Source organism: Malaclemys terrapin, chromosome 16 (genome assembly GCF_027887155.1).
Source record: "Malaclemys terrapin pileata isolate rMalTer1 chromosome 16, rMalTer1.hap1, whole genome shotgun sequence".
Lineage (NCBI taxonomy): Eukaryota > Metazoa > Chordata > Testudines > Emydidae > Malaclemys > Malaclemys terrapin.
This window is the reverse complement of record NC_071520.1, coordinates 21,054,284-21,075,383: the sequence shown is the minus strand read 5'-3', so window position 1 is coordinate 21,075,383 and position 21,100 is coordinate 21,054,284. Positions and strand designations below refer to the sequence as shown.

Genomic DNA, 21,100 nt, shown 5'->3' with positions numbered 1-21,100 from the left:
TAAGAGTGACCAGTAATGAGACACCGATAAATAAATAGGGAATGGTACAGAGAAGGCTGGTAAGAAACTGTTTTTGACCTTCTCTATAGAGTAAGAGAATCAGTAGATTTTCTTTAGACTTAAAAGGCAAGACATTAAAAATGAATGTTCAGGAAAGCTTTTTTTGTTGTTTTTGCAATATGTAAGAAAACCTGTGCGACTCACTGCTGTGGGATTTTATTGAAGTAAATAGCTAATAAAAGTTCAAAATCTTTAGACATTTCTATGAATAACTTAGCATCTGCAGTTACACCAGCTAAGATAAATAATAAAAGCTATAAATTAATGTTTTTTAAGAACTGGGGGTTAAGAAGAAAACCCCCTCCTTACATGCTATACAATATTGCACAGTTAGATGTATTTATCTGGGTATATGTCACCCTCTGAAGCACTGGGTACTGGCTGTTTTCAGAAACAGGGTACCAGGCTAGAAGGATTGTAGGACTGTTCCAGCAATTTTTTTTCCTTATGTAAATTTAAAGAAGAGAGAGTTCAAGCAAATATATGCCTAATAATTTATCAGCATTGCAGTTAAAGCTCATATGAGCCATTACATAGAAAATTATTTTCCTTTCTTTGTCAGTTTATATGCCTGACCTTGGTATCTTTGCTATTTACTAGCCTTGTTGTCATGGAAATGAGAAACCAACATTTTTGCTGGTATCATTTCATTAATAAAGATCATTAAGGCTGTTATGGTCAAGAGGTCATTTTCAGAGTTCAGCTCCTGTGGGTGGGGTGTTGTTAGTTCTGCAGAAATGTCAGGCACAGGCTAAAATGATTTTTTTTTCCATTGGTCAATCTACAAGCATCATTGAACTCAAGGTAAGAAACAGAAACATTTGGTCAACCTATAGATTTCCAATAAACAGCTTCCTGATGCTTCTCTTTGAGGCTTTTTTCTATGTCTTTTACTTCAACAACCTTTGCTGTTCTTAGACAATCACCAAGCTCAGTTGTTAATCAACTGAATAGCATAAGTAAGAAAGGCACAAGACACACATTGTCTATGAAATCTTCTCTGAGCACAATAGACAGATCTTTAATACAGGGATGTCTACACTGTGATTAAAAAACCTGTGGCACCGAGTCTCAGAACCCAGGTCAGCTGACTCAGGCTTGCAGGGCTCAGTGTAGACATTTAGGCTCAGGGTGGGGCCTGGGCTCTGAGACCCTCTCCCCTTGTGGGGTCTCAAAGTCTGCTCTCAAGCCCAAGCCTGAACATCTACACTGCAATTTAGCCCCACACCCTAAGCCCTGCAAGCCCAAGACAGCTGACCCGGACCAGCCATGGCCCTGCCGTGGATCTTTGTCTACACATAGGCCAATATCGGCCTCATAGGGTTTCTCTCCTCGGACTTATACCCGTGTAAATCAGTAGTAACTCCTCTGAAACCAATATCATCACTCCTATGTAAAGCTGGCCTGAGTAAAGAATGATGCCCAAAGGGCCAGGTACACAAATTATATAAATGAGTCTAAGTTGGTGTGATGTGCAGTCTTCTAGCCACCTCAATGTGCTTATTTCACCAACATAAACTTCCTCTAGAGCCTTATTTAGGCTGTGTCTACACTGCCACCTTCAGCGTTTTTTCAAAACACCCCCGAGTGACAAAAATGTTAGTGCTGAAAAGCACCAGTTTAGACAGCGCTTTATCGCTGGGAGCCACGCTCATTCGAGATGTGTTGTGTTTTTGTTTTTTGTTTTTTTTTAAATCGCCGGGAGAACGCTGCCCCGGCGATAAAGCGTGTCTACACTGCCCATGTCACAGCGCTGCTGTGGCTGCGCTGTAACGTGGGTAGTGTAGACATATCCTTAGAGTTGCAGGCAAACAGCTACTTATTGTGCATTGTACCCTTTCCCCCCTTACATATCACCTATGAGTTTGGCCCACTGCCTCTAACTGTGTCTGATCACGTGAGAGCCTTAGGGCTTATGTACACTACTGTTCAAGTCAATGTAACTTATGTCAATCAGGGGTGTGAAAAAATCACCCCCCTGAGCGACGTAAGGTACTCTGACTTCAAGCGGTGGCTACACCACACTCTGTCGGTGGGAGACACTTTCCCGCCAACATAGCTTCCACCTCTTGTTGAGATGTAGTAATTATATTGATGGGAGAGCGCTCTCCCACTGTGTCTTCACCAGACGCACTGCAATGATGCGGCAGTGCCGATGTAGCGCGGTAGTGAAGACAAGCTCTAAGTTGGCCACATGAGGAGGGGGCCAGAAGGGAGGAGCGTAACAAGAAAATCAGTTACCAGGAGAGTGTAAGAATATGCAAATTAAGAAAGGCTCCATCCTGCTTTAACATACATCTTTTCCCAACTCCGCAGTGTGTAAGCTACACAAGCGTAAAACTCCCTTGCACATGACTGAGGCTATGTCTACACTTACCGGAGATCGACGCTGCTGTGATCGATACAGCGGGTCTGGTGAAGACCTGCTAAATCAATGGCGGCGTGCTCTCTGGTCGACGTGGCGGTAAAAAAAGCCAATGCGGTCTTGGGATGCATTAGGCGAGGGATTTCTAGTAGGGATAAGGAGGTCCTGCTTCCGTTGTATAAGGCGCTGGTGAGACCTCATTTGGAGTACTGTGTGCAGTTCTGGTCTCCCATGTTTAAAAAAGTTGAACTCAAACTGGAACGGGTACAGAGAAGGGCGACTAGGATGATCAGAGGAATGGAAAACCTGTCGTATGAAAGGAGACTAGAGGAGCTTGGGTTGTTTAGTCTGACAAAGCGAAGGCTGAGGGGGGATATGATTGCTATCTTTAAATATATCAGAGGGATAAATACAAGGGAGGGAGAGGAACTGTTCCAGCTTAGTACTAATGTGGACACGAGAACGAATGGATATAAACTGGCCGTGGGGAAGTTCAGGCTCGAAATTAGACGAAGGTTTCTGACCGTCAGAGGGGTGAAATATTGGAACAGCCTTCCAAGGGAAACGGTGGGGGCGACGGACCTGTCTAGTTTTAAGATTAAGTTAGATAAGTTTATGGAGGGAATGGTTTAATGGTAAAACATAGTAGCCAAGGAAAACCAAGCAATGGTACGTAAATAGTATAATGGCCAACAGGGGTCAGACTAGAGACTCTTGCCTACATGCTCGGGGTCTTACTGATTGCCATATTTGGGGTCGGGAAGGAATTTTCCTCCAGGGTAAATTGGCTGAGCCTCTGGAGGTTTTTCGCCTTCCTCCGCAGCATGGGGCAGGGATCACTAGCAGGAGGGTCTCTGCCGATTGAAGTCACTAAAACACAGGATTGGGGACTTCAACGGCAGAGTCCAGGGAAGGGTTTTGTGGCCTGCAGCATGCAGGGGGTCAGACCAGATGATCATAATGGTCCCTTCTGACCTTAAAGTCTATGAATCTATGAGACTCCGGTACTCCACTGGAATGAGAAGAGTAAGGTAAGTCGACGGGAGACACTCTCGTCGACGCAGCGCAGTGTAGTCCCTAAGCTATGTCGACTCCAGTTACGTTATTTATGTAGCTGGAGTAGTGTAACTTAGGTCAACCTACCACGGTAGTGTAGAAAAGGCCTAAGTGGCTGTAAAGAATCTCAGTTGATGCAAGGGTGTCTAACTTACACCATCATACATGGTTTCTCTGAATTTGGCTTGGGTTCCCTGTCTTATGGTATTTTTCAGCATGCCCTTTATGTTGAAACCTGCATCACTGTTAGGTTTGAGGTCAGCTAAATGCTTTCCGATTGCAAGTGCCCCTGTAAAAGGTAATGGCTTCACAATCACACCTGGTTTGTTAGAAGGAGAAAGGAGAGCATTAAGAGGTCTTTTTATTTAAAAAAAAAATCTATAATTTGACAAGTCATCTTTATGAACTCTGGGTCTGCCATTCTGGTTTACTGCATGGAAACGAAAAAACAAATATTTGTACTGCATGATATAACAACTATAAAAATGATTCAGATGGTTGTAAACAGACGAACTGTAAATAGCACAATGGGCCTAATTTCAGGATATCCTTTCAAGATGATTCATGGAGATTTAGCCAGTTTACTCTAATTAAAACTAGTAAGAATAGAGCCACTATAGATCCATTCTTCAAACAGAGTACATCCAGACAATAGAGAATGGATAAAGAGCTGTGATGAGATGGAAGCTTCACCTTGAAACCATTTGATATTAGATGGGATAAAGCAAGGAAGAAATAGATTGCAGGGAACTATCCTGCAGAGATGGGGTAAGGAAGATGGCTTAGATAACCTAGAATGTTGTTTCCCTATCTAACTTTATGGCTCTATTATGAAAACTGTGATGAACAAACCTGATTTAAATTAGTTCTCCATTGCCTTGCCTTTACCAAGAAGCTCTCCTAATTGATATAATGATTCTGGGCCCAATTCTCCAACCCTTACTATCCCACGACTGCTGGCCCATCCCAGAAGCACCAAGAGGGCACACAACCATGCAAAATAATGCAAACAAATCCTCCTGCATACTTTTTGTTATCTGGGCTGATAGAGAAATGTTGTACCACTCTGGAGTGCTTGCTGTGCAAGGTATAATCAGCCTATGGAAACAAGATGACTAATGATAATTACACAGATTGCCTCCTACAAGATAAAAGCAAGTTGACCTACTGAAACACTGCAGTTTAGTTTTCTAACAATAAATGGAACCCCACTTCCCATCTACTTCCCTGAGAAGAACAAAGTACCCCTAAGGAGAAAGAGGTTAATTTTCTTCTTGCCCTCTTTGCCTTATTTGCTACCTCCCCTGGCAGCAATTCCACTGACAGCTTTCAAACAGGGGCAAAACAATCAAGCTGGGGAAATAATTTCCCATGCAAACATCATTTGTTTAATAAATCTTCAACATTCTGAGGCCCAGACCCTGTCCTGTTAAAAATTGCTTTTAGATTCCATGGGCGTTTCTGAGCACTTGATTACGCTGACTTCTCACCACAGCCCTCAGTACCAGCTGCTAGGGGAATTCATACTTCTGTCACCCAATTTCAAGTCCCCTAATAAACTTCTCCACGTTAGTTGCAACCATGATTGTACATTATTTGGACTCATGATTAATTGAACATGTTGCTATGCAATAAAAAAAAACAGCCTGACAAGTCTGTTTTAAAGAACCATACCACTGATGACTGATTTGCTGTACATGATCATACCCTAAAAGTGGTATTCCAGTGGTAGTCCAGCAGGATACTAGACAAACCTTAAGTGCTTTGCATTGCCCATTCTTGTAGTGGTCATTATGGGGACAGAGAAGATATATACTCAGTTACCCTGGGGCTGATTCAGTGAGTGATTCAAGCGATGAGCAAATAGAGATGGGGCATGATAGGCAACACTATACAGACACAAACATAGCTCTTGACTGCTTAAAGCACAAATATATGGCCAATCTCCAAAGGGCTCAGTTCCCTGTGAGAACAATGGATACCCTCCCCCCTTTCCACCTCATTCATAACAATGCAAGTTGTTGGGTGCTAAGCTCTAAAAAGTCTTGTCTAAAGGATATAGAGTGGCACAAAGACCCAAAATAGGAAATGTCATCAACCCAACCCATCTGCCATGACAAACTCTATTGTTGGAAGTATAACAACCTCATGCTATGAGATTAGGTTCTTCAGTGTTTTCTCCCACACCTTTCTTCAAAGGCAAAGGTTGGTGAAAAAGGAGGGGCCATCCTTAGATTTGGGTACTGAGACCCAGGGAGTGATACAGAAGCTCAAGAGCAGTTAAAGAGATACGATGTCAGGAAAGCTGAGAAATGAAAGAGGTGTAGGAGCAATAGAAAAAGAGATGGAAAAATCCCAGTTCAGAGAAAGGATTTGCCCAGGGAGCTAACCCCTGAAAATCCAGCCAGCCAGGACAGTAAATCTGAGTGTTTGATCTTCAGTTCATGCCTTCAGCTGGAGAGAAAGCGGGGGGGGGTAATACTTTATTGCAGCAAACATGACTTTCTATAAAAAACAAGATTTGTGTTTTGTAGTTTGAAGCACTGGGATGGGAGTGCACAGACCTGAGTTCTATTGTTACCTCTGATCTGCTGTGGGAACTTAAACAAGTCACTTATGTTCTGAGTATCTCACTTATAATTCCTAGTGTCTGTGTCCACACACACACACACACACACACACACACACACACACCCCTTATATATTCCCATCTAAACACATTCTAGAGCATTTTTGGGAATGCCAAAATGTTTGTCATCAGCAAATCAGCACTGAAGGGCTCCTTAAGATGCACATTACATCACATATCAGCAAAATATAATATACTGTAGTTCAATTACAGGATTTAGACCAAAGAACTAATGGCAGCTTATTTCAAAAAGCAGGAGACTGACTTCCTGCTCCCCCCAGCCAGACTCTAGTTGGAGGGAAGGAACCTTTTTTTAATCTCATTTGTTGGACTGGATGCTAAAAGCAGCTTTAGGTTTCTGGAAGCTGTGTAGGAACAGCCAACACTTCAGCAGAGCATCTGCTTTCCTTTGGGGTTCTTTGGTGAAATGCTGGCTATTGTTCACAAAGCCTCCCCAAAAAAGAAAAAACAATGTCAAGAGCAGGTCCAGCATGGGAAAAATTCTTTGCAGTTAAAAGCTATAATAACCTGTATTACCAGCACCTTTCAACAGCACAAGCTGTAGGCCTGGGGTCTAGAATGCAGTAAGCAAAGGATTTACAGTGTTTTACAAACATTATTAAGTCTCACAACACCCCTGCAAAGTAGGAAATATCACCCTCTCCCTGGGGAAACTGAGGCATAGTAAAGTCGAGGACCTGATTTTTAGAAGCGCTGAGTATCTGCTACCAGTGACTTCATATGTGGCTATTCTTGGTATTACTGTAGTGTTTAGAAGCCCCAATCTTTCTTCATGGAGCTTACAGGCTAAATAGACAAATGCAAAGGAGGGAAAACAGGTGCAGAAACTTGCCCAAGGTCACCCAGTAGATCCGTGACAAAGCCAGAATTGAAAGCCAGGTCTCTTGAGTCTGAGACCAGTGCTCTATCCACAAGACCAAGGGGCCTTCTGGAGTTCATAGATTAAATTAATTTCTGAAAATCATATTCCAGTTGACTTGCTCAATGAGTTGGTGGTTGAGCTCGGAGGAGAACCAAGACATTTTGACTCTGAAACCTGCCTTTTGACCCCTAGTTTACATTCCCTGAGCTGGCCAAATTATTCATTGTGACTATTTTTGGGTGTGAATTTAGATCATTTTTATTTTTGGGTCATAAAGTGCCTGATCCCAAAGACTCCCGTTGATATCAACCAACTCTGGCTCAGGTCCAAATGGTTTGTAAATCTATCCACATTTCTGTGAATGTGTTTGTAGCAACACACTGGCTAGTTTGCTCAAACAATTTCCAGCAAATGGGTTTTCCTAATATTGTTCAGCTGGACTATTTGGTGTGGGTGATTTTGCTCCCTGACTAGATGATTGAATAAATAATAGCAAACAACAAAATGTTCTTGTTCACTCATGACTCCCACTCTGTAAAGAATAACCATTCCTCACGCATCAACAGGGATAAAATCTTGAAGACTGGTGAATACCAAGCATAAAAGGAGACAAGAACATAGCTGAATTGAATGGCAGTTCTGACTGTGAAGGAAAGTTTGCAAACTATTTGTTTCACAGACTTTAATCAGCTCTTAGGTTAGAGTTTGGTGATTACAAGTTGTAGCAAACTGGGAACAGTCCAAGTTCATCTCCTTCCACTATTAATCTGAACTGTTAGATTTTGAGAGAGCTGCTAGTGGTGGGTGTCTGAAGTAAACCGCAAAAAGAGAAAATTAAGTTAAAAGGACCATTCATCAAACTAACAATGTGACTTGCGATGGAAAAGTGTCTGCTTTTATAGACCATACCTCTTCCTGCTATTTATATAATCTTGGTTTATAGGTCTCAATTTAGTCCCTAATTTAGCAGACAGGATGTCTGAAGTTGTGGAGGTCAGATGCCTTAAACGGATTAGTTCCTCATATATAACCAATAAAACTGATTTGTGAGTTATAGATCCCATTCTTAATAGCAATACAGTTTGCTTCCTGTGAGGAGTAAAGTTTCTTCCTAGGAGCTGCTAGTTCAATCATCAGTATTTGATATGGACAGTGTCCTCAGAGCAATAGGAAGGAGGGAGAAATTAAATAAGGGCAAGAAGAAAGCTATAGTGAGTAGAACTGTTCCAAACCAATTGCAAATATAATAAAACTATAAGGTCCAACCCTGCTTCTTGGCAAAATCCCACTGAATTTAACAGCAACAAGATTGAACACTTACTTCATATTATGTTGTTGACAGAAATTATATCCCACAGGACCTGACCCCCTACATTTCTTGCACAGCTTGCCATCAATGGAGTTAAAACAGATTACACTAGCTCCAGGATCTTTCCCTCACGTTCCTATTGACCAGAATTTGGGACCAGGATTTCAGCTGGTATAAATCAATGTAGCTTCATTGACTTCGTTGGAGCAGTTAACACCAGCTGAAGATCTGGCATTGCCTATGCAAGGATTGGAGGTTATGCAAAGTTGAACAATAAATAGGAACCGGAGAGTAAAACAAAGACTTAAGTGGGATGACTCAGATGGGTAAGGTTACTCTCTTAAGTAAGGGTTATAGGATTGGCCCCTAAGAGAGGCAGACAAAGGAGACAAGATTTTTGTTTTTTTAGATGGAGATTTAAAGAGATGGAGAGTCAATTAGACAGAAAGCCCAGGAAAGGCTGATTGAGGCATCAGGAACTATAAAGAAAGTTGTACTTGCAATAACATTGTTCCAAATGTGTGAAGGGAAAGAACAGAAAGGTGGCAGCAAGTCTGTGGAGGGGTTTAAAATAAGCTTTTTCAATACCTGGTCCCTGATTTGCAGGATTCATACAGGTAGTCCCAGTGAATAGATTTTGCATAACTGCCAGCAACTACCCTGAAGGAACCCCAGTGATTGTAAGGGAGACAGTTGCAACATGATGGCCCTATGCAGTACAGATTCATTGTTGTGGGCTCTTTAAAAAAATAAAAATAAATAAATAAATAAAAAAAAGTTAAAACCATTCTTTTGGCTCTGCATAGGAATTAAATCAGCCCACATCGAAGCATCTATTACTGAACAATGCTTTGCACAGCTTGTGCCTTCTGTGTAACTTGCAATCTATCCATTCAGATTGTTATCATTTTGACACAGTAAGAAACAATTCCTAGCAGTAGAACAGGCTGATAGATACACTGTGCACAAACAATAATATTCCAAAGGCTGCGGAACACAGACTGAATATAAAAATGTAATCAGAACAAAAACAGCTCTGCAGTTTCCAGAAATCACCTGTTAACAAAGGAATAAGTGGTACATATTTGTTAAAGAAAGAAAAAAAAGTAAAAAGGAAGAACAAAAGCAAATTCTCCCTTGGTGCCAGTTTTGTCTTGCTCCCAATCAATTCAGTGCAGGGCTGACCACCACACACACGGACGCTGGAAGCAAAGACAGTTTAACGGAGCTAGACTGCGAGAGAGCAATAGGGATTGAACTTTTATCAGCTTCTGTGAGAAATAAACCCTTATATGGCTTCTAAAAGTCTATGGGCCAGCTCATCATCACCTAGAATGTGACCATGCAGATGTCTAAGGGTGAGTAAGTCCTCCCTTTATGCTGCCGGCCCACATTTCTACTGCAAGCATGGGGAAAAGAAGAGGTTAAGGACTAGATTCACCAAGGAACCAGCGATGCTTAGCATGGCCACAGCTAACTTTTCACCACCTAGAAAATCACTGTGATTTACATGCTTGGGCTTCCTATACAATGAATGCATAACGATAAGTTCCTCCAAATGGGGTTCACAAAGGCCAGCAGACTAGGTGGCTGCCCGCCTAAAATAAACAACGGGAGATGTCAAGGAATCAGGAGTGTCCTAAGTCCTGCCCCTCTCAGGGAGTTTGGCTTTTAAATCTAGGCTGCAGGGAGGCACCTCCCTCTGCTTGGGATTCTCAGCTGCAAACCCTTGTTTGGAATTAGTCATCTACAGCATTTCTTGCAAGGGGGAGGCGCTCTTCCCCCATAACTTGTAGCCCAGTGGTTAGGGTACTCACCAGGGAGGTGGGAGACTACAGGTTCAAAACTTCCTTCTGCTTGAGGGGGGGAAGGGATAAGACAACCTACATCTATATTAATTGAACAGGACATTGCTTATGGTCATCCAGCACAGTTGGGCAACAGAAATCAGGCTCTCTCATTCAGTGTCTTGAGGTATCAAACTCAGTATCATCATCTTGGTTACCGAACTTCATAGCATAAAATCCAAAGGACCACGTTAATACATTGTTAAGGTTGCTCAATCTGAATATTCAAACACCAGCTAAGGTTCCAAAAGCAACATATACTTGGCTGGGTTGTATGGTTTAAATTATTAGGGCTAGTCGCCTAAACTATTCATGTAGCCAGAAAAACAGGAATAAAAAATAAGAACATACATGTGCAGTGCATTGGAATTAACGTAACTAGGGGACCCGTATCTTTTGCATTTTCTGAATTTTTTTGACCTTATTGTTGCTTAATGCAGCTTTTTGCATTTAATTTCCTATGCATTTTTTAAAGGTCAAGAGGAAATGAAACAAAGTTTGGGGAAGTGGGGGAAGAGGATGAGGGAAGAAAATAAAAAAGGTCAAGGAAAAAATGCTGCCAAGCTCCTAGCTTGGTTAGTAAAGCTCATAACTCCTTGAACCAGTCATTCACACTTAGGGTGAAATTCACCCATGCGACAGACTGGCGTAAGATCTATACACTGAAGCAAAATAGGTCCTAAATAGGATGTAAGTGACACTCACATCTTGTGCTGATCCTCTGCATGGGGTGAATTTCACCCCTAAACAACACCCAGTTTAAATGGATGTGCACTTAAAAAGATGCACATGTACAGAGTGCCTCTCTAATTAGCGTTCATCTCCTGCCCTCATACATTTTTCTATTGCACATGGTCAATGTTCAGTCTTCAAAGGTCTATGACCTTTGTTAAATCAAAACCTGTTAAAAACAAATGGCCAGATGTAGTATTTAGGTGCCTAAAGAATGCCTAACAGAGAGGAATTTATAATGCAATAAAGCACTTAACTCCCGTTGACTGTCAGTGGGACTTAGACACCTAACCTGCTTTGATACTTTTGTACATCATACTACATGACTAACAACATCGTTAGGCACCTATATCCTTTTGTGAATCTGGCCCAAACTGACTAGTCCATAAGTTTCCACTGAGTCTAGCCCACATTTCAGTTTTCATGTCATTCACTCTTACTGAAGCATTGTTTGGATAGTGTGTTTAGAATAAAGAACAGGAGTACTTGTGGCACCTTAGAGACTAACAAATTTATTTGAGCATAAGCTTTCATGGGCTACAGCCCACTTCATTGGATGCATAGAATGGAACACACAGAAAGAAGATATTTATACATACAGAGAACATGAAAAGGTGGAAGTACCCCTACCAACTGTAAGAGGCCAATCAATTGAGATGAGCTATCATCAGCAGGAGAAAAAAAACCCCAAAAACTTTTGAAGTGATAATCAAGATGATGTTTAGAATAGTTTTGCGATGGGAAAAGTGTATTTGTTGTGGTCGAATGATTCCAAATATGGCTGAAGTCATTTTGCTCAAATTTAAATTAAAAATGAAAACAAACTCCCCTTTGGGAAGAAACCAAACAAGGACAAGTTTATCCCAAAAGGCAAATTTCATAAAATTGGATGTGTATGAGACAGCAGACGGGTACGAGTGATGGGTTCATAATGGAAAGTGTTTTTTAATATCGGATTAGATGAGAGATCTAAAATGTCTAAATGCCCAGATTCTGTTTTCTCCATGTTTGCTAAGGCCCCTCTTCTGCAATGAGTCCTATGCAGGTGGACCCTCATTGAAATCAGTGGGGCTCAGCCCAGTCACAGGGTTTTTTGTTCCCTCCCTCTCCGCACAAGAGTTCATTGCAGGATCTGGGTTCTTGGCAATGTGTCAGTGGGAAATATTTCCTGTGTTGCTGTTGAAGTGAAGGACTTTAGCCTTGAGGAAAAAAAATATCATCCTTGCATCATGAAATAATTCTGCACCATTGATCAAGTTGCTCTCAAGACCAGATTCTTTGAAGTGTATATTGTAAGTGAATAATAGACCTTGGGGTTTATTGTATTTCTTCAATTCCTGCCTGAAAGACCCTTTGCAGAATCAAATTGAATTGTACTAAAATATTTGTGGCCAAGGACAGCAAGCTTCTCATCAATACATACATTTTAAGAAAGCCAGGCTTTCTTCTCTGACACAAGCCTTGACCCCATGCAGTGTTTCTACGTATTCTTTTAATCAAAGACAAAGATTTGTTTACTTGGGTCACTGAGATGACGGACTTGGCACTCAATATTTAAAAGGATTTTTCCATTGAGTTCAGGGGTAGGCAACCTATGGGACACATGCCGAAGGCGGCACACAAGCTGATTTTCAGTGGCGCTCACACTGCCCGGGTCCTGGGCACCGGTACAGGGGGCTCTGCATTTTAATTTAATTTTAAATGAAGCTTCTGAAACATTTTAAAAACCTTATTTACTTTACATACAACAATAGTTTAGTTATATATTATAGACTTATAGAAAGAGACCTTCTAAAAACGTTAAAATGTATTACTAGCGAGCGAAACCTTAAATTAGAGTGAATAAATGAAGACTCGGCACACCGCTTCTGAAAGGTTGCCAACCCCTGAGTTATGCTATACAGTAGCCTCATTTTTCTCCTGTTGTTTTCTGTAATCATCATAGAGCCTTGCTCTAACAAAAGATTTGCAGCTGTAGGCGCGTCTCTCCTGCATCTACACCCTAACCCCACCAAAGGGGAAGGTTAATATTGCTTGAGGCAATATTATCTCCTGCATGGATTTCCTATTAGCAATCTGGAAGCTCCTCGGTGATGCAATAGTTCAGAGGGTGGGCTGGTCCTTGGCTCCACCCCTCCCTCCCTCAATATTCCCATCCTGACTTACTGATCTCCACCTTTACCACAGCCCCAGTTCAGTAAAGAACTTAACTTTAAGCATGTGCTTAAATCACATTGGCCTCAATAGGACTTAAGCATGTGCTTATATTTAAACACATGTTTAAGTGCAATGCTCACTAGGAATTGGATTACTCACTTGCTTCGGGGACTTGGGGTCATGTGCCTTTGTTAGGACTTAGACAGTTCCGGGAAGGAGGAGGCTTTTTTCTCCACTTCCACTCTGCCAATGGAAGGCAGCATCTCTTCCTTGATATCTTGCAGGATTTCAGTAATTTGAGGTATAGGGCATGCAAATCTCCTGCATCTTTCCACCTCGCATAACAGAACTGCACAGGTGCCAGCAGTGGCGGATTAATGATTTTGCCGCCACCGGCCCCATATGAATTTGTTTTAGTTTTTTTACAAATTTGTTTGAACTAAAATGAATCTAAATATCATTAAAATAATTGAACATTTACAAGTTTGATTGTAAATAAAATTACAAGTACAGCAGACCCTCGCTTGAACGCGTGCCTATATAGCGCAATTTCGCTTATAGTGCGGGACCGCGCATGGATCCAAAACTGAGAACCGCTTAATTTCTTCCTTCCAATCATATTATTAACGTTTAGGATTCTCGCAAGTATGTTTACTAAATGGTGTTGTACCGTCATTGGTGGTTTCAATACGCACTATGATTGGTAGAATCACAGCGTCACTGATGCCGCAATTACAAAAATGCTGCTATTATAAATTTGCCGCCCCTGCAAATTTGCCGACCAAGGCCAGTTGTTCTCAAACTTTTGTACTGGTGACCCCTTTCACATAACAAGCCTCTGAGTGTGACCCCCATTATAAATTAAAATCACTTGTTTATATATTTAACACCATTATAAATGCTGCAGGCAAAGTGGGGTTTGGGTTGGAGGCTGACAGCTCGCGACCCCCTGAGGGGTCCCAACCCACAGTTTGAGAACCCCTGGCCTAGGCGATAATACACCGCTGAGTGCCAGTTGGCTAATAGGCTTTGTGCCCGTGGAGAAAACTAGGAGGTTTTTCCCCAGTACACCTCTACCCCGATATAACATGACCCAATATAACACGAATTCAGATATAATGCGGGAAAGCAGCGCTTCGGGGGGGGCGGGGCTGCGCACTCCAGCGGATCAAAGGAAGTTCGATATACCGCAGTTTCACCTATAAGGCAGTAAGATTTTTTGGCTCCCAAGGACAGCATTATATAGGGGTAGAGATGTACTTCCATGAGAGTTTTGAGTGAGCAAGCCCTTGCTGAATACTTTCTGGTTGTCCAAAGCTTTGGCCCAGGCATGTCGCCACTGAATCTTTTGTTAGGAGAAAGTGGATTGTGCTGGAGTCACTATGTACATATTCACAAGTCACCTGGCTTCACTCTAACTCAGATCAACTTTCAGCAAGTACAAAGAAAATAAAAAATTAACTGCAAGTTAATTTGTTGTATATTGTAAGTTGTATATTGTTTTAACTGAATGCAGATGGAATGAGCTGTTCTCATGCTTTCCATACGTAGAAACAGACAAGGTACTTCTTGTTCAATGCTCTTACAGCTGCTACACTCAGTATTGATGTTTACATGCCCACATGAATGTTTCTTTAGTACAATTCATTGCAGAGAGTCAGTATCTCTCAAGGAAGTAGAGAAATAACAATGCACTGGGGGGAAAAAAAGGACTTTTGGAGAGTAGACAATTATGTAAGATAAACAGTAATGCTGTGTGACTTCAGTTTGGACCGAGCTCCATGTCCTACATGCAGGCTGGCTGGTGTTCTGGTGCAGCAAAGACATCAGAACATCCTGAGTTAAACCAGCAAACAAATCCCAGAACTGCAAATTACCTTCCTGGAAATGCTGATCATGCAAGGTCTCAAGCACCCCATGTGAGGTACTGATCACGCTTAATTCCTTTTGGTGATGAAGATAAACATCTTGCAGGAGATTGAAAGCATGTTGCACCTCACACCCATGCAGGAGCGCCGCCAGCTTTTTTGCCACCCTAGGCAGCGGAAGGTCCCGCCCCCGAAATGCCGCCCCCGACAAAGGGGGTGGAAGGTTCAACCCCCGAAATACCGCCCCCAACAGAGGCGGCAGAAGATCCGGCTGCCGTGGTCGCCAACCCCCAAATGTTAGCGCCCTAGGCGACCGCCTAGGTCGCCTAATGGGTTGCGCCGGCCCTGCACCTGTGGGCCCTAATTTAGGAGGCTGTAGGTGCAGAGACATAAGGCCTAATTCTGATGACACATCTGTCTATATCTATCTGTTGTCTCTTGTCTTATACTTAGATTTTTAAGTCCCTTGGGCCAAGGACTGTCTTTTTGCTCTGTTTGTACAGCGCCTGGCACAGTGGAGTCCTGGTCCATAACTAGGGCTCCTCAGCACTTCAGTAATAATAATAAATAACAACATGGTTCTTACACAGCCCCCATTGCCATAGTATCTGAACGCCTCACAATCTTTAACGAATTGATCCTCACAAAATCCCTGCGAGGTAGGGAAGCACTGTTATTCCCATTTTACAGCTGAGGAACTGAAGCACACTGAGGCAAAAAGCATGAAAAATATTTTAGGCACCTAATTTCCATTGATTTCAATAGGAGCTAGGTACATAAATACTTTTGAGGACCTGGGACAGACAGACAGACAGTTCCTGGACCACTGGCCCATCAATCCTCTCTACTGATCTATAGATGCATGAGCACTTGACAAGAGTTGTCTCCCTGAGTTTGGTGGGCTTCAGTTACCCATAGTCTGGAAGGCACTTTTGGATCCTTGAAGAGGAAAGCACTGTAGAACATTGAAGAGATTACTCTTATTTAAGTGCAACCAATGCGCTCTTATCAACTGACTCATGAGAACAATATTGATGAAGTTCTTTCTGTGTGTTGTGAACATAAATATGTCCGACTTCATTTTTTTTCAAAAGCTGACATGGCAAATCATTTCTACATCATCAATAAATCTGAGCAACAATCCGATTGCATTGTCTGTGAAGATTTTTTTTTTTTTTTGCAATCACTTGTGTGCCAAGAAATAATTGATAAAAATCTCCCCTCGGATGTTTTAAAAACATACTGTTTGCCTGGCAGTTCTGTTAAATTTCCTGTCATTTTATCTTTCAGGTTGACAGCTAAGGCAGTTGCTGTATTGTTACCGATCTTGGGAAGTTCATGGATCTTTGGAGTTCTAGCTGTCAATGACCATGCAATAGTATTTCAGTACATGTTTGCAATATTCAATTCCTTGCAAGTAAGTACATAATGCAGGCTCTGAGGGTTCAGACAAGAGCTGTAGAGCACCGCAAGCTTGCAACGGACAGATCTTTAGCAATGTTTTCATTTGTGTATATTTTTCTGATCTTCCATACCCCTTTATCTCATAAGCATGTACAATCAATGATATTTCTCCAGTCTCTGCATAGACAGTGAAAATACTGAGCAATTGAGTGAGGCTTCTAACAGCCACCAGATGAACAGGCACTGAACACTGCCCTTGACAGAGTTTATTCACATTTCATTTTCAAGAGTGAGGAACCAAGGACTAGATTTAACAGTGGATGCACTGCTGAAATTTTTCAAGTTTGTAAAGTCAACTTAAGATTCTGTGATCCCGAAGGAGCCAAATAAGACAATCCTAAGTGGCTGGGTAGATCTCATCAGATTCAGCAACCGGGTATGTGTGTTGCATTTGACAAAGGTTAGAAGGAAAGAGGCCCACTGATGCAGCATACAGGACTTGTGATAAGAGGACACGGTAGAAGGGCTCTGATCCACCAAAAGCATCCCTAGCCAGGAAAGGTCTTAAGAACCTGCTTAACTATAAGCAGATGCTTGAATACAGACATACAAGTAAGGGCGTGTTTAAGTTCTTTCCTGGATCAGAGAGGTAAAAGCAGCACTTGTGAATTTTTTGGTTCTCTCACAAAGGAATTCCACAGATAATCAAACAGATAATACATCATAGGGTCCCAGCTAGAACTGGTGGAAAAGGGCTTTGATTGCCAACAACCAAAACATTTTTGATTTTTAGATACACCTGTACCCCGATAAAACGCTGTCCTCAGGAGCCAAAAAATCTTACCGCATTATAAGTGAAACCACGTTATATCGAACTTGCTTTGATCTGCTGGAGTGCGCAGCTCCGCCCCCCCGGAGCACTGCTTTACCGCGTTATATCTGAATTCGTGTTATATCAGGTCACGTTATATCAGGGTAGAGGTGTATTTGGATTTGGAGGCAGACACTTTCTGTGAAAATTTTGTTGAAAACCCAAGTTCCTTAAAAATAAAGTAAAAGTTTTAGATGGAAAATTTTTGACCAGTCCTATCAGTAGCCTAATGTTGTAAGTGATTAAGTTAGGGAAGAATTTGACCCATTCATGCTCAATTGTAAATTTCGATCTATTACATGCTTGCTTAGTGCAATACTTCAAGTAATAACCTGTAATATTCTTCTTCCCTTTTTTGTTTTCTTTTAGGGATTTTTCATCTTCCTGTTTCACTGCCTTCTGAATTCAGAGGTATGTCCCCTGTCCCCGTCCTCCCCCGCTCCTCCTCCCCCCCCCCCAGTAAACATCCAGTAAGAGATCTTTCTGTAGTAAAACCAAGAGCCACATAATGCTAAAATAGTGTTAGGATGGTATAAAGTTTGTAAATCAGCTTCAGTATTTTTAGGAACTCCTTGTTTAATGCTGTTGCTTTAAGAATTGCCCTTTATTCCTCAGTCACAGTTGCTTAGCAATGTGTATGTTTTTTATGTAGTCACTGTCATTACAATTTATGAAATCTTCAGGAAAGTAGGAACTCGGTAAAAAACTCAAGTGCCATGGGTGTAAAATAAACAGCGAATGAACCCATTATGGGCACTTTCCTTGTCACTGATATTTGTAAGTTTCTGTGGGAGAAACATGAAACTATCAGTGATTTTCTGGTTCAGAGGATTCCTGGACACACATGACCCCACTTTGTAGCAATGTATGTCATTTAGCGCATTTAACCTAAAGAAGCGGAGTTTCCAAATACGTGATAACAGATTAGAATTCAAGTCTAAGGGGAAACGTACTGCTTGGGCATGGATGGAGACTAGCATTCTATGGGCAACATTTCTGAAGTGAGAATGTTTGGGTTTCAGAGCCAGAAGGGAAAATAAATATTCATCTCAACAAAACAAACTTTTAGAACTCACTAATCCCTTTATTAATGAGAAACCAGAGTAGAACATTTCCTGGGGACTTTTCTTGGCAGGATGCTATGTTTTTTACAGTGGACTAAAGGGGGATATTTTCATGTAAAGACTGTGTCACTGGATTGACTCCTTTAGAGCCAAAGCTTTAGCCAGATAAATAGGCCTTGACCGGGATTCGCTACGTGGACCGGAGCAGCCAGAATGCTCCCCTCTCCCAGGGCGCTGAGCACAAGAGCCCAGCAATATGCCATTGTTACTGTAAATCAAAGGTGGTGATGGAAGCCGCTGTCAATACCAGGTGGGTGTTTTAATCAGTGGATCAGCATATACACATATACCTACTACTGATCACTCTTCTGCTTATCCCATGCCTCTTCCCTCCATGCTACACATACCCATTGGAATCACTCCAGTTCTTCAGTGTTACGGGCCTTCTCTGCCTGCGCAGAAGCAGGCAGGACATGGTGTTTGCAATAATCAGGTGTTCGCTGAGCACCATCATCATGACCATTGTTGAATGTAATCATGGTCTCTGCCCCAGTGACTTCATAGTGTTGGGACCAAGTACTGAATTCTCTAGCTGCAGTGGGATCAGAAGGAGACGCCAGTGTGTAAAGCTAGGAGGGCTGGTAAAAGTTAAGAAGGAAAAATATTTAAATATCCTATTGTTCCCTGTGCTCAGAGAGCCTCTTTCTCTCCAGGACCCATCTGACTCCCAGACAAAACAATCCAATGTCCAGATATTTATATCTGACTTGCTACCTTTAAAAAACAAACAAACAAAAAAAACCCAGCAACCTACTAAGGAAGGGAATTCATAAACTCCTCAGAGTGATCTTAGAGGCACTAGGTACTTTAGAGTCTGATCCCTGGCAAACAGCAGAAATGAGCAATTGCTTTTGGAGAATATTTCTTATTAGCTCCACTGTACAGTCTCTATGAGGGTCTCTATTTAAAATAAACCTTCCGAAAAAACTTTAAAAAAATGCTTTACTCCTTAAAACTTTGTGTATCAGAGAATCCCAGACATAGGAAAGCAAAACTGCTAGCAATATTTCAAATCAGTAGGGTAAAGCAGAGATATAGGCGTTTACAAACAATACATAAGGCTTGTTTGAAGAAGTACTATAAAAAATGGCAGTACTTTTGATTGCCTGAGGACCTTGGCAATGCTGGAACTACAGAGCAGACTACATCCTTTTTTACCTGCAGTTATTTTTTGTTTTGTTTTTCAAAGTAAAAAGAATAACAACAAAATTAGAAGGAGAATATAAACAACAATTATAGCATGCAATCACAGCGGGAGAAATATAAAAAGGTACATATACAGCACCACAGGAACTACAAATATACAGACCACCTTACCCTAATTTTAATTGTACCTGCCATCAAAACAAGAATATGTTTACTTGTTTTTAAAAATCGCCAACCATTGGCTCCCTTCTGCTTTCAGAATGGCAAAACTGCCACTGACTTCAAAGGGTGCCAGATCAATACAGTGATAATTAATTCTCTCCAGATTTATTAAGTCTCACAGATTGACAAGCCACTGAGCTAGTTAGTTAATTTTCCTGGTTTTTCTCCACTAGTGTTTAGCAATTAGCATTTTGTAAATCATGCTGGATTCTAATGTCTAGGGGGCGGTATGACTTAGTGACTAGAGCACTGGTTCTATTCCTGGCTCTGCCACTACCCTGCTGGGTAACCTTGGGCAAGTCACTTCCCTGCTCTGTGCCTCCGTTTCCCCATCTCTAAAATGGGAATATTGATATTGCCCCTATATTAGCATTTAAGAATCATGTTTAATTGCTTTGTCACCTTCTTCTAAAATGGAAGCACAATAAACTGACATACACCCATCACCACATTTCTGCGTGGCATGGTTTTATTTTATCCAACTGGAGAGAAGTTGAATTTCATCAGAAAGCATCATGTAGTTCATAAATATAAAGGTACATGTAAAGCTGTAGCTAGGGTGGCGAGTATTCTGTTCCCTGCCACCTGTAAATGTGATCAGACACTCAAGTGCCAAATTAAAGGCAATGCTTTTAGAGAACGACAAAGTAGCACTAGGGCTTAATGACATGAACAGTCCCATTGATTTCAGGGGGGCTGTTTGACTGAGAAAGGTGAGCTGGAGTGGCATGGGGATATGATCCCTGTTGTCACTATGAAGACATACTTCTTTAGGACTTCAGTGGAGTGGTGGGTATTTGGAGGATCATGGTGGGTGAGTTTTTCATTGACTTCAGTGGGGCCAAGATTGCACCATGTATGTGCAAAGTGAACATTATTCTTAAAGTGTGAAATTCACCTCTGTCTGGACTGGCCAGCATCTTTAAATCCCACTCAGGCTCTCCAGATAAGTGGTGCCTAGGCCTCATGCTGGAATTTTAGCCATGCTGCAGTCCCGCTCTGAAAAGTGACTACATAAGATGGCACCTTTTGCTCAACAGATCCCTCTGCATTTTAGTGACTAAAATAAATATTTCGTCCCATTTTTACTTCCACGGAGCCAGCACAGCATTGGGGAAGCAGGCTGCATTCTAGTTTGGCTCACAACCATCAACACAATTATTTACTAAGCTCCCAGTGCTGGGCCAAAGCCTCTCTGCATAGACACCCGTGCAGCCATAATATGGAAGGTGATGGAGTTGCACTAGTGTTACTTGATTATTAGAATCTGCAGGGCTGGCAGCTGGGAAAAAACAACTGCCTGGATCATCTCCCGTCAGGGAAAATCTTGCCAGGAGGGGTTCTAGAGGAGGAATTCTGCATGCCAGATCCCCTCATCCAGGGCCGGCTCCAGGCACCAGCTGATGGTGCTTGGGGCGGCAGATTGT

The 21,100-nt window shown here is 41.9% G+C and overlaps 1 protein-coding gene and 1 long non-coding RNA gene across 3 annotated transcripts in view; one reads left to right on the top strand and one right to left on the bottom strand.

Annotated features, from left to right (window-relative positions):
• Window positions 1–21,100, bottom strand: part of LOC128824673 (uncharacterized) — a 178,668-nt gene that overhangs the window by 25,338 nt on the left and 132,230 nt on the right. The window lies entirely within an intron of this gene.
• Window positions 1–21,100, top strand: part of ADGRD1 (adhesion G protein-coupled receptor D1) — a 251,438-nt gene that overhangs the window by 223,604 nt on the left and 6,734 nt on the right. For both annotated transcript variants that reach the window (XM_054006447.1, XM_054006445.1), the window contains 2 exons: window positions 16,197–16,323; window positions 17,551–17,592. In XM_054006447.1, coding sequence (XP_053862422.1) covers window positions 16,197–16,323; window positions 17,551–17,592 — 169 coding nt within the window. The remainder of the gene's footprint in view (window positions 1–16,196; window positions 16,324–17,550; window positions 17,593–21,100) is intronic.